Raw genomic sequence first — 17946 nt, 5'->3', positions numbered from 1 at the left:
GACTGCCAGGATAGGCTCCGGTCAATTTAATTAGATTATAAACAGTTAACCTTGAAATAACGTTAAACCTATCTACAATCTTTTGTCCCTCTATTCTCCCCTTAACTTAATTACCTTAAAAAAGCAACACCGATTTGTCGGTATCTGGTATTTTAAAATTTTAAGACTTTACAACCTTTTAAATTTTTGTTTAAAAGTACAAATACACTCCATGCACACGCCCATACACACACATTCACACACTCTTCTTTTAGTTTCCATGCCATTGGCAGATTTTTCTATTTCTCAGTTTTCTTTTTCATTGGAACTTATATCATTACTGTCTTCATATAGTAAATTTATGTCTCCACATTTTTCTCAGCTCCAGTTCTCATGTCTAATGATTCTAACTTATAATTTAAATATTCACATAAACTCTAGTAGCATGTTCCTAACTAGAATACCTTTATTTAATGTCCTGTATTACTCAAATTTAACAAGTCCAATTAAAAAATATGAGCATGCTTGCAAATTTTGATTCAATATTTTATTTCTGTTCATAACAATACTTTCACTCTGAAAGTCTCTGAGGGTGTTAATTTTTCTACCACATTCAGGGGCAAGAAAAAGAAAGATTCTATTTTTCCCAAGCAATATTACAATAAACAAAAAAACCTGTACCAAGAGCCACAGACTCAGAAAAATCCTCAGAAAATATTTGGAATTTTTTAAAACAAAGTATCTTTATTAATGAAGCCTTCTCTATCAGAGGTACATTGCTTATGTAGGTCTTTCAAATTTATCATATTTATACCTCCTAATAGATATATTGTGAAGTTAGTATTTATAGGAATGAAGGGGGTATGTGCAGTGTTCTTCAATTGGAAGATGGAGATAAGTTTATTTTAATCTAACTGGCTTATGGCTTATTTCTTTTCCAGAGCTAGAGATCATTTACAAAATAGTTTCTCTACATTTCTCTGTATCCCTTGCTCTCTTTTTTATCTATATATTTGATTATTTCCAGAACATTCACTAAAGAAATCAAAGTAAATGTCAGAGAACATAAGGTCACTGTACTTTTTAAAATTGTTTCTCAAAATTAAATCAATAGTCAAGCTCTGTCCATTTCAACATTTTCTTAATTCAATTTTTCTCCTTCTTTTCCTTCACTACTCTAAAATCTTATTTCAAACATGCCTAACTGTGGTCTCTGCCTCTATTGGAATATCATTCAATATACTACATATAATATGAACAGATTAATCTATAGAACATGTCATTTTACTAATGATTTAAGACCAGACAATGAATCCAGGTTATTAATTCTCCACAGATTTCCCTAGACTGGCATTAAATGCCCTATGTCAAACAGTTCCTCCAAACATTTTCTCAAGAAAATCTGTCCAGTTGGTTTAAGTTAATCATGAACGTTATTCTAATTTCACTTATCTCTTATCCTACTACTTTCCTTCAGCATCTGTAAACTGTGACATGAAAACTAGTACATCTTCATGTAAGTTACTAAAGCATAAAGTCATCCCTCATGACCAATGAGTATACCATATGTTCTTCAATTTTTTTTTGCTTCTTCTAGCAACACATTAAACTAGGTACTTAGCAGTAAATAACCATCATTATCATGTATATGGTCATTAATGTAGATAATACATTTTTTAATTACTATGATATATTAGAATATTAGGCCTTTAATAAGCAAAATTGATAAAAATCATTTAATAAAATAACAATGTTTTAAATGAAAGAAGAATTAAATTATAGTTCAGTAATTATAGTCACAGGTATGAAGACCAAAATGAAATTTATAATAAATTCATCCACTAATCAATTACACCAAAAAGTATATTCGGGGTTAGTAATTTCTTGATTAGTTATTATTAGTGATTACTATTTATGAAGAAAATTTGAGTCTGAACCTATAAAAACTAACAAACAAACGAGTCTCCGCCTTGGTAATCATGTCACTTAACTTCACTACTTTATGGTACCAACTACTCTCAGAACTGTTTCTATGGCATTTTGTACGTATTCTTATTGAACTGCTTCTTTTTTTAAAAAAAAGAAGACAATAGTTTTTTTTTAAATACTGATAATTATTATATAATTAACTTCCTCAAAGTTTTATCGACTGAGTTAGCAAATGAATATGATAATTCTAAGCATTTTAATATATCAGGACCTAAAAAGACAGGAACGGGGGTAATTAAAGCATTTTATATTCAATAAAATATCCTATTTCCAAAGATGATAGTCAAAAAGTTGCATTCGTTGTGTGTCTTTATGGCAGAGTATAAGAAAGAAAACTGTATAAAACTGCAAAATCCTTTATTATTAGAAACTATAGTTTGTATATTTCAAATGGAGTCAAATGATGTTATTTTGTTTGGTATATCCAGATAACTTAGAAAGAATTTTGTTTGTTTCTCAATTCATTAGATACAAAGGAAAGCAGACATTCAAATAATCCTTTTCTCTTTTCTGTTAAGCAACAAATGAAGCAAATAATTGGGAGGCTAGTAGCTGTCTAAGGAGATTAAACAATTGCTTAGCTGAGCTTAAAAAAGTGTAACTTAAGGACATGATTTTGAGAAAACTTTTTCCCACACATTAATTTTTAAACTTCATGTGATATATCTGTTCTCTCTTTAAGTTTCTTAAAGCAGTGATTCCAGAATTCCAATGCTTTTTTTCTATATACACAGAAGTTTTAAGTATATAAGCCATACTCAAATTTTGAGAAACTTTCCTCATATATTAAATATAGACCATACAGTTTAACCAAGAGTCAGCTAATTTTATTAGAAAGCTGGAGGAATGCTAGGTTAAGTTTACTAATCCCATCCAGCTATAGATTTAATAACTTAGCAGTGATTTTATAATTTTACTTAATTTAAGACTAGCTAATAAGGTTTCTTACAATTTCTGAATAAAAAACAAAGTAGGATTCTTTAGAACCTAATTTGCCATTAATCTTAAAGGATCAAATTTGTTTTTCAGACATCATCTGATACAAAAATGTATTGCATAATTAAAGACACATTTGATATTAAAAGGCGAGGTACTCTGCACTAGATAACCAAGATATGGGTTGAAAAACTTTATTTAGATACATAGGCTCAAAATAAAGTATAGGCTAAAATAAGACTTTAAAATCATAAATATATAATTCCTTGAAAAAAACTTGGTCTCACAGTGAAAGATAAAAATATTAAGTATTAAGGAAAAACATCCATTTTTAAAACATGTTGATTAGCTTATATTCCTAACATTGTTTATTTAAACATCATCCAATTTATGTTGATTACATTGAAAAGCTCATTGACTCAAGATTCTGAGATAGTCTGGGAGATGAAAAAGGCCGTATGCATATATTACAAAATCGTCATTGCAGTGATCATCAGATCAGAATTCAAAAGTGATTTTTTAAAATGCTAATATCTGATTGTGTCTTAAAACAATGTTGATATCTAAATGTACATACCTGAAAAACAATCTAAATTTCCTAAGATAATATAGAAATATAGCCTTATTTTACATTAATACTTTTGTTTCTTATTAAACATGGAATACTCTCAAAGAACTATATCAATTTCATTGTCTAGAATGTTTTTGCTTTATCATCCTGAACTTGGGTGTATAAGAGGATCTTTAAAAGAAATGTTGTGTATGGAGGGATTTTACATGTAAAGATTTTCACATAAGGGTTAAATGTAGAGAATGTGGTTTTGGGGAAAAGAGAAGTATGTATATATGCTCTTTCTGTTACATGGTATCTACGAAGAAGACCTTCCAGTTCACATTCTGCCACAAAGTCATTATTCTTTATTAAGACATCCCAAAAAGATATATCGAAGTTTCTCTCCCATGACAATATATGGCATCTGAGTTAACAATTAGTTAAAATAAAGCATTATAAAAAAGAACCCTAGAAAAAATAATAGTTATTTCTAAATATAAAAGAAAACCTTAAGAACAAAGAAGCCCAGAAAAGAATGCTATGTCAAATAAAGAGTTAGCTTCAAAAACTGTGTAAGAGAAAGTAATTGTTTTCTGGACCATGGTTTATAACATCAGAAATATGTTTTCCCCTGGTGGAGACCATGAATCTCACAAACTTGGAAAGAGCAGTATTAGCAGCAGACTTACTGATCCGATCCAAAAGGCTTTAAACTAAGACTCAAAGTGAAAGAGAAAAATGCGAATCAGTAAAATGGATCTGATGGAGGACAAGAGGTTTGCAATAAAAATAAGACAGTGAAAAAAAGATCTAGAAATTACTTTAAAAAAAAATTGTGGCTGAGAATAATACTTAGGCTGAGGACATACAGTGTACTAAACAGAACTAAAATAAAAATTTTAGACATGTTAAGTTCTTAAAATGTACTCTTTTCTTTAATCCTTACACAACCCTGGTGGATGAGTGTAAGAATTGCCACAGATGTTTGTGCAAGGAGTGCCATGCACAAGGTAACTTAGCCTGTGAGACAAGTGGGGACATATTCCACCCTATGCTCCAACTGTCTGATTGGTATCATTATCTTCAATTTACCAGATAGGAAACTGGGCTTAGGTATGTTTAGAAATTTGCTCAAGATTATAAATAAAAATGATAAGGCTAGAATTGGAAGCCAGTTGTGTCTGGAATTCATTAATTTTAGCAAAATATAGTAAGGGGGAAATTTATACATATGCATATACCTATGCACACATATATGATTTATTCTAAAGTACCAGAGTAGGTGGCAATTATCTAACAAATTTGTTCATGAAGAACAACACAGTAACTGGAAAATGTGTGTCACTGTATGTCAGGGAGTTAAATACTAGTTTTATCATGAGAAACAAAAAGACAAGAAGTTAGAGGAGAGGCTCATGTTAGAAAAGGAAGATCAGAGAAGAGAAACTGTCATTGGATAATAGCATAGCAATCCTAGCAAAATATATTGCAGAAGGTAGTTTATTAATAATGAGCACAAGATATGGACGAAAAGGAAGGGTTTTAATTAGCTGGATCTCTCTTAGGAGGAAGTCCAATTCTGCTAAAATCTATTCAAGGCAGAAGACTCCAGTGGTAACTATTTTTCTGTTAATTTTGATTTATAGAGAAGGTGACTTGCATACACAATGGGGACACTGAAAACAAAATTTTTAAGGAATCTTAGTATAAAAGAAGAGAATGATGAGCAGAGCTGAGTAAATTCTACAGAATTTAAAAAAGGCAGTCTTCCGGCACACAGGGAGCAATGACACTTACCCAGATATTTTAGGTAAATATAAATGAGGAAGAAAGTGAGAAACTAAAGATAAAATTATGACTTTATCATTGCAAATAAACCTATTACCAGAAAAAAAAGGAAAAGACTTTTAAAATAATTTATAAAAAACCTATTTGGTATTATGTTCTTAGTTTTTTCATAATATAGATAATAAAAGATGAATATGAATGACCAAATCATGTGGTAAGGACTTGGAAACTGAGTGTGACATGTCTAAAGTCAAGAATGCTCTAAGATGTTGCAATTATGAAAGTTCTAAAAATATTAGCTGTGTTAAGAAAAGAAAAAGAAAGGAGTAAGGCCATCAGCTGAGGGAGGAAAACCTGCTAATCTTTTTCTTTCATATCTTCTCTATCAAGAAAAATTATTATCAAATTAAAACAATTTTGGTGTGGATTTTGAGTTTACTCAGATTTACTTGGGAACGGAAGTAAATGATAATAAAAGAGAAACTTTCTGAATGATCCACTGCGCTCTGCTATGTCAGTGACCTGTGAATACTTAGACAAGAGAGCAGTGATTATCAAATGCCAGGATGTATGCACTAGGAAAATATATTTTTAGGTTATTAGACATGTAGGATAAAAATGTTCAACACAAATTTATCTTAATTTGAATCAAATATCTTATATAATTTTTAATTATGACTTTATGAACAAGACAGAAAGAGCTGGTTTTATGATAGTATACCTGAGTGGATTGCTGATAGTTGATCAGTCTCTCTCCAAACAAATTTTGTCCTTTTCACTGTCTACACTCTAAATGCTTTTCTATAATTTAGTTAAGGAAGTGGAAAATGCACTTTCCAAATATGTGGATAACATAAAATTGTGAGGGAGATCTAATAGATTAAGTGGTAATCAAATAAATTTTCAAAAATGTTTTGTTATGTGGAAATGGTCACTCCAGATAATATACTATGTAACAGAAAACAATGTAAAGGAAGACCAGCATCTAAATTTCAAAAATATCATTTATACCAACAAAGAATAACTGAGTTTAACAGTAGTTTGTTTGAAACAGATATAATATTTTCAAATAACCTATAATTTTTAGCTACCTTAGAAAAACATCCTACTTGGTTGTTTCTTCTCATTTTACTAAAATATTTCTATTTTTCATACATATTAATTCTTAAAACATGCTATATATACTTTGAACCCCTGAGAGTAAAAAATGTAAGTCTTCTAGCTTCTTAGGAAACAAGAGAAAGAATTATGCAATATAGGTTAAGTGTAAGCACATCTTAAATAAGTTTCTTTCATACAATTTACCAAAGAATGCCACTTCAATATGTCTGCTGTCATAGTGGAATATGCATGAATTAATTTCAAAGATTTATAAATAATTGAGAATAGTTCTGTATAGATTAATATTATCTTTGGAATACATTCTGGAATTCCCACAAAATAATTAAAAATTTATAGCAACAAATCACAGTAACAAGGTCTTCATTCAAGGATTGCAAAGGAAGAAAAAGACACTGATTAAATTTCTCACCTGCCTAATACCCAAACGATATGCAACAATCCGATCCACTGCATCAGGATTCATTTGTGTCCACTGTAGACTGTAGGAATAAACACGATGTCTGTTTTGCCACACAGGATTGTAGGTATCATAATAGAATTCTGGAGCATAGGCTTTTCCTAAAAACAGAAAGATTTCTTAAATTTGAATGATGACATAATAAGTTAAACACATTTATTCTTTTTGGCCATTTTACCACTTTCTACTATGTGTTTCATAAGTAACTCATATTTGAAAAGTCATATTTTTAAAATGTAATCATTTTTCTGAAGAATTTTGAGAATAGATGCAAGAAGATATCCTGGTTGATTGGATGAGTGGTATGAGAGGAAGAAAAGAATCAAGAGTGACTACAAGTTTTTTGGCCTAAAAACTAAAAGAATAGTGTTTCCATCAACAGGTGAATATCTATGGGAGGCTCAAATGTTGGAAGAGAAGATCAGGAAGATATTTTTGAACAATCTGAATGACCTAAATGGAGACATCAAGGGACATACTAGTCTAGAACTCAGGAAACGACAGGGCTGGAGATATGATGATGCTAACTATAGATAGTTAGATTTTAAATTTATAGATAGATTTTAAATTTAAAGCCATGAAACTGATGAAATCATCAAGGGAGTGTGAGTAGATAGAGAAGAAAACTAGGTTTGAGCAGTGGGGCAGTCCAAGATTAAGAGATATAAGAGATAAGAAACCCCATAAAGGTCTCAAATGGAAAAGAGTGAGTAGGAAAAAAAAATTAAAAATATGACATCCTAGAAGTCAAAAGGAGTATATCAGCAAATGATTAATCAACTCTGTCCAAAAAAAAGTCATTGAAAATGAAAAATTTTGTTTATATTATCCATGTCTTTGGTCAATAAATTTGAAATTAACCAAACAAAATGTAACAACAACACAAGAACTTTGGTCAATCATAACATTTTTATTTAGATTTTTAAGGATATGTGAAGTGCATATAACATATATAAAATATGTTTCTTTAATTGCCAAAATTAGAAAGCGAAAAAACCATTTAGAATTATATGTCTAACTTCTTGATATTCTTAAATGCAGATTTTTTCACGCCTTCCAATTTTTTTTTTTTAACAATACTATATTTATTTATTAAATCAACAATATTTTGTGAGAGTCTATTAAATGCCATTGTACTGGGCATTGAGGATACAATGAATGAGGAGGTATGGCTTCTGTCTTCATAGAAACTGCTTACATTTTCTCAGACTTCTTAAATAGCTTTGCAATTCTCACTGGACAATGAATTAATAAGTTGTACATTTATCACTCCTTGTTCAACATCTTTTCTGTTTTTTTTTTCCTTTTAAAAATTACATTAAATATTAAATGTCTTCCTGGGTTTTTCCTTCTTGTTTTCTATGTGCAGGAACTTCTCTAATCTGAATTTTCATATTTCTTCATCACCTATTATCTAGGCATTGCAGGAGAGTGGATTCATAAAAATTTATCACAAACAGTTAAAGAATGGATTTTGAACACTAAGCCTGGGAGTCATGGTCCCTATTATCCTGGAGGGGTTCACCAGGAGAAAATAATGTGTGATGAAATGAATTTAATTATTGATAAGTTTGCCAGTAAAATTAAATCTACATTGAATTAAATATCTGAATTTTAGTAACATTTCAAAAAGTCTCCTACATTAATATTGCATGCATTAAAAAAGAGTTCTATAAATATTCATTCAGTTCAATTGAAAATGGATTATCAATTCTATATAAAGATTGTGGCATAGAAGGAGGTCTCTAAAAGAAACATCACATTCATTTTACTACTTTATCTTGTATGATATTTTCACTTATTACTAAATGAGAGCACAAATTCATATTCATGTTCACAACACTAACAGCAAAATCTAAATGAAAAGAAAACAATATACTCAATGAAGAAACCAACATCCAAAACATCATTGACAAATTGTATTTGAGAATAAATTTTACAAAATATTATTAAGAGATGAATTTAGTAGTAGTAGCTTAGATAAAGAGCTAGGGGTTTTTGTTAAAAATGCATATGCAAAACCTATACATACATATGTGAAATAATGAGCTACTTAAGTGAGTGATGTAAACCTAAAGTGTTTTCATTAGAGGATGGTATCTAGATTGAATTAAGAATCTCAATTTTGTGTGTGTGTGTGGGGGGTGGGGTACAGGCAGATGAGGGTTGGGGATGTTGCTTTTGTTTTTTGACTGATGAATAAATACAAGGAATATTATATTTAGTTCTAAGCAACATTTTTAAAAATAAAATGAATTTATATAGAAACAAGAAGAGAATAAAGCCATAACCAGAGACTATTTAGCATGGAAAAGAAAAAAAAATCTCAAATATGGGCAAATGGAGTTTTTAAGAATTGAAACTCTATCACTGAGAAGGAAAATCAGGCTAAATATTAACAGATCTATGAAATAAGGTAAATAAGCAGTGAGTGGCTTTTAAAAGAATACATGTTTTGACATAGAAATGTTCTACCAATCCTCTCTAAATATGGAATTGTTTCCCTAATAGACTATGAGTTCTCTTCACTAGAGGTATATAGTGAATACCTATTAGCCGTCTAGGTTCACAAGATGGCCATTAAGTTACTTCTCAGTTTCAAATCCATAGGGTGCTATGAAACATGTGCCTACTGTTTATTGCATTATTTCAATTGTTTAAGCATACTTATTTATAAATTCCATTTCATATTTCCATTACCTGAAGTCTAATCCTGCTTTTTGTTGACTGCCAGGAGAGTAATTGCTGTATGTAATAAATGCAAGTCACCATACTTCTAGAACTGATTGTTTTTGTAATTAAATATGCTTAAGGTTATTAAAGCAGCTTGACCCTGATGTTAAAAAAAAAAACTACACGACCTTGTTAAAAATATGTCTGTTTATCACAATTTATTTTCCAGGTACTGGAAAATTAAACTATAATCTAACCCTCATTTAAATAAGTAGATCAAATTATATTATAAAATTTTATCATCTTTATATTTAAATGCAGACTATTACAAAGGCTTTCCAATGTATTTCAAAAATACTTTATTTGCATTGACATATCTACAATACATATGAGTGACATATAATGATTTTTTATATGACAATAGATTAGAAAGTAATTTAGAGATAATCTATTGCAATGTCTCATATGACAGATAAAGAAATTTAGAAACAATAGAAATGGTGATAATGTATAGAAATTGATGTCAATAAATAATCAAATGCAAGAGGATCATTACAAATTTTGACTTTGATTATGAAATTAAAAAAACTAAAAAAAGTTTTATTTTAGTTGAATAATTACATCAGCTTGGAATTAAAAGTGAAAAAATGTTTTTAGATGATGCATAAATAATATGATTAGTAAAAAATAAGTACTGAGAAGAAATAATTTTGAGTAGTTAAGTATAAATATGTCTGCTTATATCTAGAACATACTTTGTACTAAACCTTTTCGGATAAACTTTACAAAGAAAAAATGCTTTCTGATTTCATTCGAGAAATGTATATTAAAATAAAAAAAACCCACAAATCTTTTTTCTGATTTCAGAGACAATCATATGTAATATTTCACATTCATTTTGTAAGAAGTACACAGTAATACTAAGGAAATATCTTTATAATAATCTTAGGCTCTTTCAACTAAACATGACACCTGCTGGTTGAACAGGAAAGAATTTATAATATATATATTTTTTTTATTCTCAGGACTTTTTTTTGTCCTTCCAGCAAGTATGCCAAAAAATTTTTTTTCCTCTTTTATATTCTAGTTTTATTTTTATGCAATGTTGTTCCAGTTTAAATCTTTTTAGACTAACTGACCTAGAACTGAATTCATTATCTAAACTAGCAGGTAATTTTTAGATACATTGTGCATGATTATATAAAGATTTCAGATTTTAAAATATTCTTAAAATATACAGAGAAAAAATTTAATTGTTCAAAAAAATTTTAATTATATAAAAGCACATTCATTCTATTTTGCAAAAAGCTTTTGAAATGTGATATAATTGAGGTTTCAAAATATAATTTTATGCATAAAGCTTGAAATAAAAGATATTAAGAAGCTATGACATGCCACTTTTCTAGTCTAAAAATGTTAGCTTAAAATACAACAAAAATAGTTTTTAGATACACACTTAGGCTTGCAAGCACAAGAGAGAATTATTCCTCAGGGGTCAAAAAACAACAAACTGACAACCGGACACTGAACAAAAGTTTAGGGAGAAAAGAAATGTTATTGGTTTGTACCTCTGGGAGCTGGATTTTAGGCCCATAGGAGATAAGGTTAATGGGCTAGTCCAAGATGAGAAGCTGGAAATGAAGCCAGTGCATATGATCAAGACCAGTAAAAATAACAATCTCAGACATAGAGTATACTAGAAAAATATGGCCCTCACCAGCATAGGAAGATGACAAAAATACTACATTAACAAAAAAATCATTTTTAGCTAGTGACACCACTGGAGTGCTTGAATAGATCTAATATCAAGTTGTTCTTAAAAGACATGCTCTCAACTTAGACTGCAGAAAATTTCTCTAAATCAACCCTCAAGGAATATGAAATACATTAGTAACACAAAGAAAATGAAATACAACATTAGTAACACAAAGAAAATGAAATACAACATTAGTAACACAAAGAAAAGGTTTCTTTGTGAGTGATTAAAAAGGCTAATAAACAGCAGGATTAGACTACAGATAATGGAACCATGAAATGAAATTTATAAATAAGTATGCAAGAAATAATTGAAGAAATACAATAGAAAACAATGAACAAACACTATGAAATCTTCCATGAAAGAATAATTAATACTGTCTATTAGAATCAAAGGTAGGCTTCATGGGGGACATAATCTGACATCTTTACTGATCTTAAAGAAGAAATTTCTCCGACAGACAAGGGTGGCTCATGAAGGGATAAGAGAAGTGAGATATGGCCTTAGGTGAAGAACACAGTGTATAATAGACAATACTTTAGAACTACCACAGGATTTGGTGTGGCTGTAACATGCAGTACCCATCCTTCCTACCAAATGGTGAACTTCTGAAGAACAGGAATGTTCTCATCAGCTCTTACTACAATGGATAACACAACACATGCACTTGAATAAGACAGGAAGCATAGGTAAGTGCTAATTTGTGAGGTGTCTTGTTTGATACAAGATATTTGATATTTACCCAATAGTCCAATTCTCAAATTATTTTAACCAATACTCACTTAAGTGGGAGGAAAGACTTTATAGTGAATCTACTCATTTTCATTTTCCAGTGTGGAAAGAACTCAGTGATATAAAATAATTGAATGAGAACTAAATTAATATTTAAAATGGTAATAAAGAAGGAATTTCATAAAAACACACTTGCAAAATATCAAAAATTTTAAAACTTTGAAAAGTATATGTATTTGTACAGTAGCAGAGTAGCTACAGAAATCCATGTCAAACTTAAAAACTGTAAATGCACTGATTAAAAAAAATTCTAAAAATCATAAGAATGACAGTTCTCTGCCTATATGCATTTTTAGTAGACGCTAACATAGTCAAATGCTTTTGGAGTCAGAGTCATATTGAGTTTAGACACATAGTATAAGGCCATGAATTACTCAATACAATTTATTAGATATAATATACAATAATAATCTATGCAACTTTCTGTCATTCATAGGGCAGAAGAAAGAACATGTAATTGTTGGAACCATAATTACTTTTTCTTGAAATTAATGAATCTTGAATCATACTAAAAAGAAAAGAAATGCTTCTACAGAAATGGTAATTTTTTTAGTTTTTTAATCAGAAATATGATATAAATCAATTTTGTATTTTACAACTATAACTGGTGGGAAAGAAGAGAATGGATCAGATAAGTGGAAAATCTCTTGGTAGGAAAACTAAAGACGTGATTTGGGAAATGAAGAATGTCTGATAAATTAAAAAATCATTGCAGATAAACAATTAATCAACACTTCTCCACTGAGCGGATACTATGGCTGAACTCCTAAATTTTCAATCTTCGGAGACTGAATGGACACTAGCCTTTCTAACTGAGATGAAAAGGACTTTATGTATTTCATCCTGTAAAAGAAGTGAATAATTATATTATCTCTTGGGGTCCTATTCTTCTGAAAACATATTATTTTGATTTAAAGTCATGTAAAAGTTAGTGTTATGAAAGTAGGGGCATAAGGAGTACTTTGAGAAGTAAAAAGATTTAATTTTGTGAAGTCAAAGAATATCTTTTTAAAGAAGAATCAGTGTATTCTGTTACCTATGTTTGATATTTAGTTATATGATATTAATATTAGTCTTTATCTTTACTAAGTTAATGGATTCTGCCTATTTTCATCTGACTAGAAAGATAGTAAACAAATATGAAGAAAGAATGAAAAAATGGAAAACATGTAAGTCATATTTAACAAAAGAAACTATTGTATCTGAAGAACAATTTATCTTAGAATTAAGGTAAATGTCACAGCAGCAATAAAACTGAATGTCATCAAGAATTTGTTCAACTGTAATAATTTGTCAATATGTGTGGAGGAAACAAGAACATAACAACTAAATCATACAGCCATGAAGTCAATGATATCTCTCAGTTAATGATTGTTTTGAGTTCATAAAAAAATAATTTTTTGAGTTCATAAAAAAATAATTTCAAGGCGTGTAACAATCTATAAACCAACTAAAACATTTAGGTTAAATGTCTTTGTACTTAAGACAGAGAAGTGTTTATATTTTTTTCTTCCCATTTAGAGGCAGCCATTGTGTTTTCAAATGACCATTGCTATGACATTATTTTAAAATTGCAACATAACTGGTTTTATTCATGCCTTGCATGGATCCATTTTCTTCTGCTGGAGTCAGAGTTGTGAAAAGCACACTGAGGCAGACTGCCCAGTGACCACACTTTCGCACTCAAGAACTTCCTTAGAATTAAAAGCCCCATAGAGCAGGTTTATTGATTGGCTAAATACTAAAATTATTGACAATATTGCCAGTCTTCACAAATCACTAGGATATAGATACAAAGCTTTCAAATTTGCCCAAGTTTAAGATATATTTGCTTTGGATACCTTATGATTCCCTTTGAAGGTAAGGCCTTTTCAAAATAAAACTGAAAAGGAAATAGGTTTCTCACTCCCCAAAAATGACTTTATGAAAATATTATTAAGTGCTCCTATTTCTTGTCTGAAAAAAACTTTCAAATAAATAAATTTTAGCATCATTTAAACAAAATTTAGTCACTAAAACAATGTTTTCTACAAATATGTGTTCATGAATTTACTTTATGAATGATAAATTCTTAATGCTACGTGTAAGATATTTCTATAAAGGAAATACAGTAATAGAAACTGAGAACAAGCTTTATGGGATATATGACTAAATTCCTTCATAAAAAGAAATCTTGCCAGCTCATCTTTGTCTTTTTCCTCTATTGCATTTGCAGGCCTATCCTTTAGATTGTCTATCCTTTATAATTATTACGGTTTATTCTAATAACATCTAATTTCACTCTTCTCACTTCACGCCAACAAAAGAATTCTAGCTCATGTTTGTTGAACAAATGAATCAGTGAACTTTTCTCCAAATTGCATTTCTACTACCTACATTCTAGTGACTCAGGGTGCCAACAATAAAAAGTTCTTAAAACTCTAGTTTTATACTCATACATCTTGACCCCTTAAATGGAAATGCTTTTCTTGTGTAATTTCTGTTTCTCAATTCTTAACCATTTTTTTGGTACCCAAATCATGATTATCTTTCCTTTCTTTAATTACTCTTTCTGGATGGTAACAGTGATATCATTGATGAAAATGTCTCCCCAGAACGAAAGACTCAAATTATGTACCACTAATTTCAGATGGATCTTAAGATAAATAAGAATGTAGTTTAGTTGTAGTCTTGCCAATAAAAACCTTTACAAAATTTTTTTCTTAAAATTTTTTTTAAACAAAGAATAAATTACTGAAATGACAAAAACTGATGTAAAGCTGGTTCTTTAAAAGGATAAACAAAATAGACACTTAACCAGACTAATGAAAGAAAAATGAAAGAGGATTCAAATAAATAAAATCAGAAATGAAAGAGGAGAAATAAATAAGGACTCCACAGAAATACAAAAGATCATAAAGAAATACTACGAGCAATTACACACCAACAAATTGGACAATCTGGAAGAAATGGATAAATTCTTAGAAACATACAATCTCCCATGACTGACCCGAGAAGAAACAGAAAATCAGAACTGACTGATTAACACTAATGTTAATGTAAAAAAACCTCCTCCAAAATAAAAGTCCTGGACCGGATGGCTTCATAGGCAAATTTTACCAAACCTTCAAAGAAGAATTAACACCTATTTTTCTCAAACTCCTAGGCTCCCTAACTCCTTTTAGGAAGCCACAATTACCTTGATTTCAAAACCAGATAAAGACACTATAAAAAAAAAAAAGAAAAAGAAAACTGTAGGTCAGTATCTCTTATGAACACTGATGCAAAAATCTTCAACAAAATATTAACAAACAGAATTCGGCAATGTTTTAAAAATATCATACACCATGATCAAGTTGGATTTATTCCTGGGATGCAAGGTTGGTACAATATCCAAAAATCAATTAATGTGATACACCACATTAACAAATCGAAAGATCAAAACCATATGATTATATCAATAGATGCAGAAAAAGCATTAGACAAAATCCATTCGACAAAAGCATCCATTTATGATAAAAACTCTCAGCACAGTGGGAATGAAGAGAATATACATCTACATAATAAAGGCCACATATGACAAACCTACAGCTAACATCATACTCAATGGGGAAAAGCTAAAAGCATTTTCCTTAAAATCAGGAACAAGACAAGCATGCCCACTTTCACCACTCCTCTTCAACATTGTATTGGAAATCTTAGCCACAGCAAAAATACAAGAAAGAGAAATAAAAGATATCTGAATTGGAAAGGAAGAAGTAAAACTCTTGTTACTTGCCAATGACAGGATGCTATATATAGAGAACCCTAAAGATTGCACCAAAAAACTGTTAGAACTGATCAAGAAATTCAGTAAAGTAGCGGAATACAAAATTAATATTCAGAAGTCGGTGGCATTTTTATACACCAATGGTGAACTTTCAGAAACAGAAATTAAGAAAACAATCCCATTTACAATAACATCAAAAACAACAAAATATCTGAGAATCAAATTAACCAAGGAGGCAAAAGACCTGTTCTCAGAAAATTATGTCATTGAAAAAAGAAATTGAAGAAGATTTAAATAAATGGAAGCATATATCATGCTCATGTAGGAAGAATCAACATCATTAAAATGGCCATCCTACCCAAAGCAATATCTATCAAAATACCAATGGCATTTTTCAAAGAGCTAGAACAAATAATCCTAAAATTTATATAGAACCACAAAAGACCTCAAATGGCCAAATCTTGAGAAAGAAGAACAAAGTTGAAGGTATCACAGTATCTGATATCAAACTATACTACAATGCTAAGTAATCAAAACAGCATGGTACTGGCATTAAAACAGATACATTGATCAATGGAACAGAATAGAGAGCCAGAAATAAATCCACACGTATACGTTCACTTAATATATGTAAAAGGAGGCAAGAATATACAATGGAGTAAAGACAATCTCTTCAATAAATGATACTGGGAAAATTGGACAGATACATGCAAAAAAACCCCCCAAAACAGAAATTGGACCATATACCATATACAAGAATAGATTCAAAATAGATTAAATACAAACGTAAGACCTGAAACCATAAAACTTCTAAAAGAAAACATAGGCAGTAAACTCTCTGATATTGCTAACAGGAATTTCTTTTCGAATATATCTCCTCAGGCAAAAGAAACAAAAGAAAAAATAAACAAAATAGACTACATCAAACTAAAAAGTTGTTGCACAGCAAAAGAAACCATCAACAAAACGAAAAGACAACTGACTGATTGGGAGAAGATATTCGCTTATGATATATCTGATAAGTGGTTGATATCCAAAGTATATAAAGAAATCATACAACTCAACAACAAAAAAATCCAATTAAAAAATGGGCAGAACTGAACAGATATTTCTCCAAAGAGGAAATACGGATGGCCAATAAACATATGAAAAGATGCTCAAGGTCACTAATCATTGGATAAATGCAAATTAAAATAATGAGATGTCACCTCATACCTGTCAGAATGGCTATCATCAATAAATCAAAAAACAAGTGTTGGCGAGGATGTGGAGAAGAGAGAACCCTCATATGTTGTTGGTGGATTGCAAATTAGTACAGCCACTATGGAAAACAGTCTGGAAGTTGCTCAAAAAGTTAAAAATGGATATAACTTTGACCCCACAATTGCACTTCTGGGTATTTATCCAAAGAAAAGCAAAACAATAATTCGTAAAGATCTATGCATGTCAATATTCATGGCAGCACAATTTACAATAGCCAAGATATGGAAGCAACCTAAATGCCCACCAACAGATGATTAGATAAAGAAATTATGGTTCATATATACAATGGACTATTACTCAGCCATTAAAAAAATGAAATCCTACCATTTGCAATGACATGGATGGATCTACAGGTTATTATGCTGAGTGAAATAAGTCAGGCAGAGAAAGATAAATTCCATATGATTTCACTTATATGCGGAATCTAAGGAACAAAAAGAACAAACTAATCAAAAACACACTCACAAATACAGAGGACAATATGGTGATGGCCAGAGGGAGGGGTGTTGAGTGGTGCAGATATTGGGGTGAAGGGTTAAAGAAGTAAAATCAGCAGTTGGTAGTTGGTCATGAGGATGGGGAGCACAGTATAGGGAATGCAGTCAGCATTAGTGTAATGGCTAGGTGGAGGGCCAGAGGAGAGAAAGAGCTATTAGGGGATTGTTTTATAAACTATATAAATGTCTAATCAATGTACTGTATACTAGAAACTAATAAAAAAATTGATATAGAGCAAAATGGAATAATATGTGTGTGCATTACCTAGAAGTCGATAAATCTTAATTATTAAGCAGTAACTTTTTTTGCTTGATCCACGCAGGTGCAAAGTTGATTAGGATCATTAACAAAATCTTATAAAATGTATTTGGAGAAAATGACACATAGCAGGA

General features: G+C 30.3%; 1 protein-coding gene across 3 annotated transcripts in view; it reads right to left on the bottom strand.

Moving 5' to 3' along the window:
- MDGA2 (MAM domain containing glycosylphosphatidylinositol anchor 2) overlaps window positions 1–17946 on the bottom strand; it is a 772964-nt gene that overhangs the window by 75221 nt on the left and 679797 nt on the right. For all 3 annotated transcript variants that reach the window (XM_039856637.1, XM_039856638.1, XM_039856639.1), the window contains one exon: window positions 6777–6925. In XM_039856637.1, coding sequence (XP_039712571.1) covers window positions 6777–6925 — 149 coding nt within the window. The remainder of the gene's footprint in view (window positions 1–6776; window positions 6926–17946) is intronic.

The sequence above is a fragment of the Pteropus medius genome, unplaced genomic scaffold, assembly GCF_902729225.1.
Source record: "Pteropus medius unplaced genomic scaffold, Ma_sr-lr_union100, whole genome shotgun sequence".
NCBI lineage: Eukaryota > Metazoa > Chordata > Mammalia > Chiroptera > Pteropodidae > Pteropus > Pteropus medius.
The sequence above is the reverse complement of the archived record's forward strand: the minus strand, read 5'-3'. Positions and strand labels throughout refer to the sequence as shown.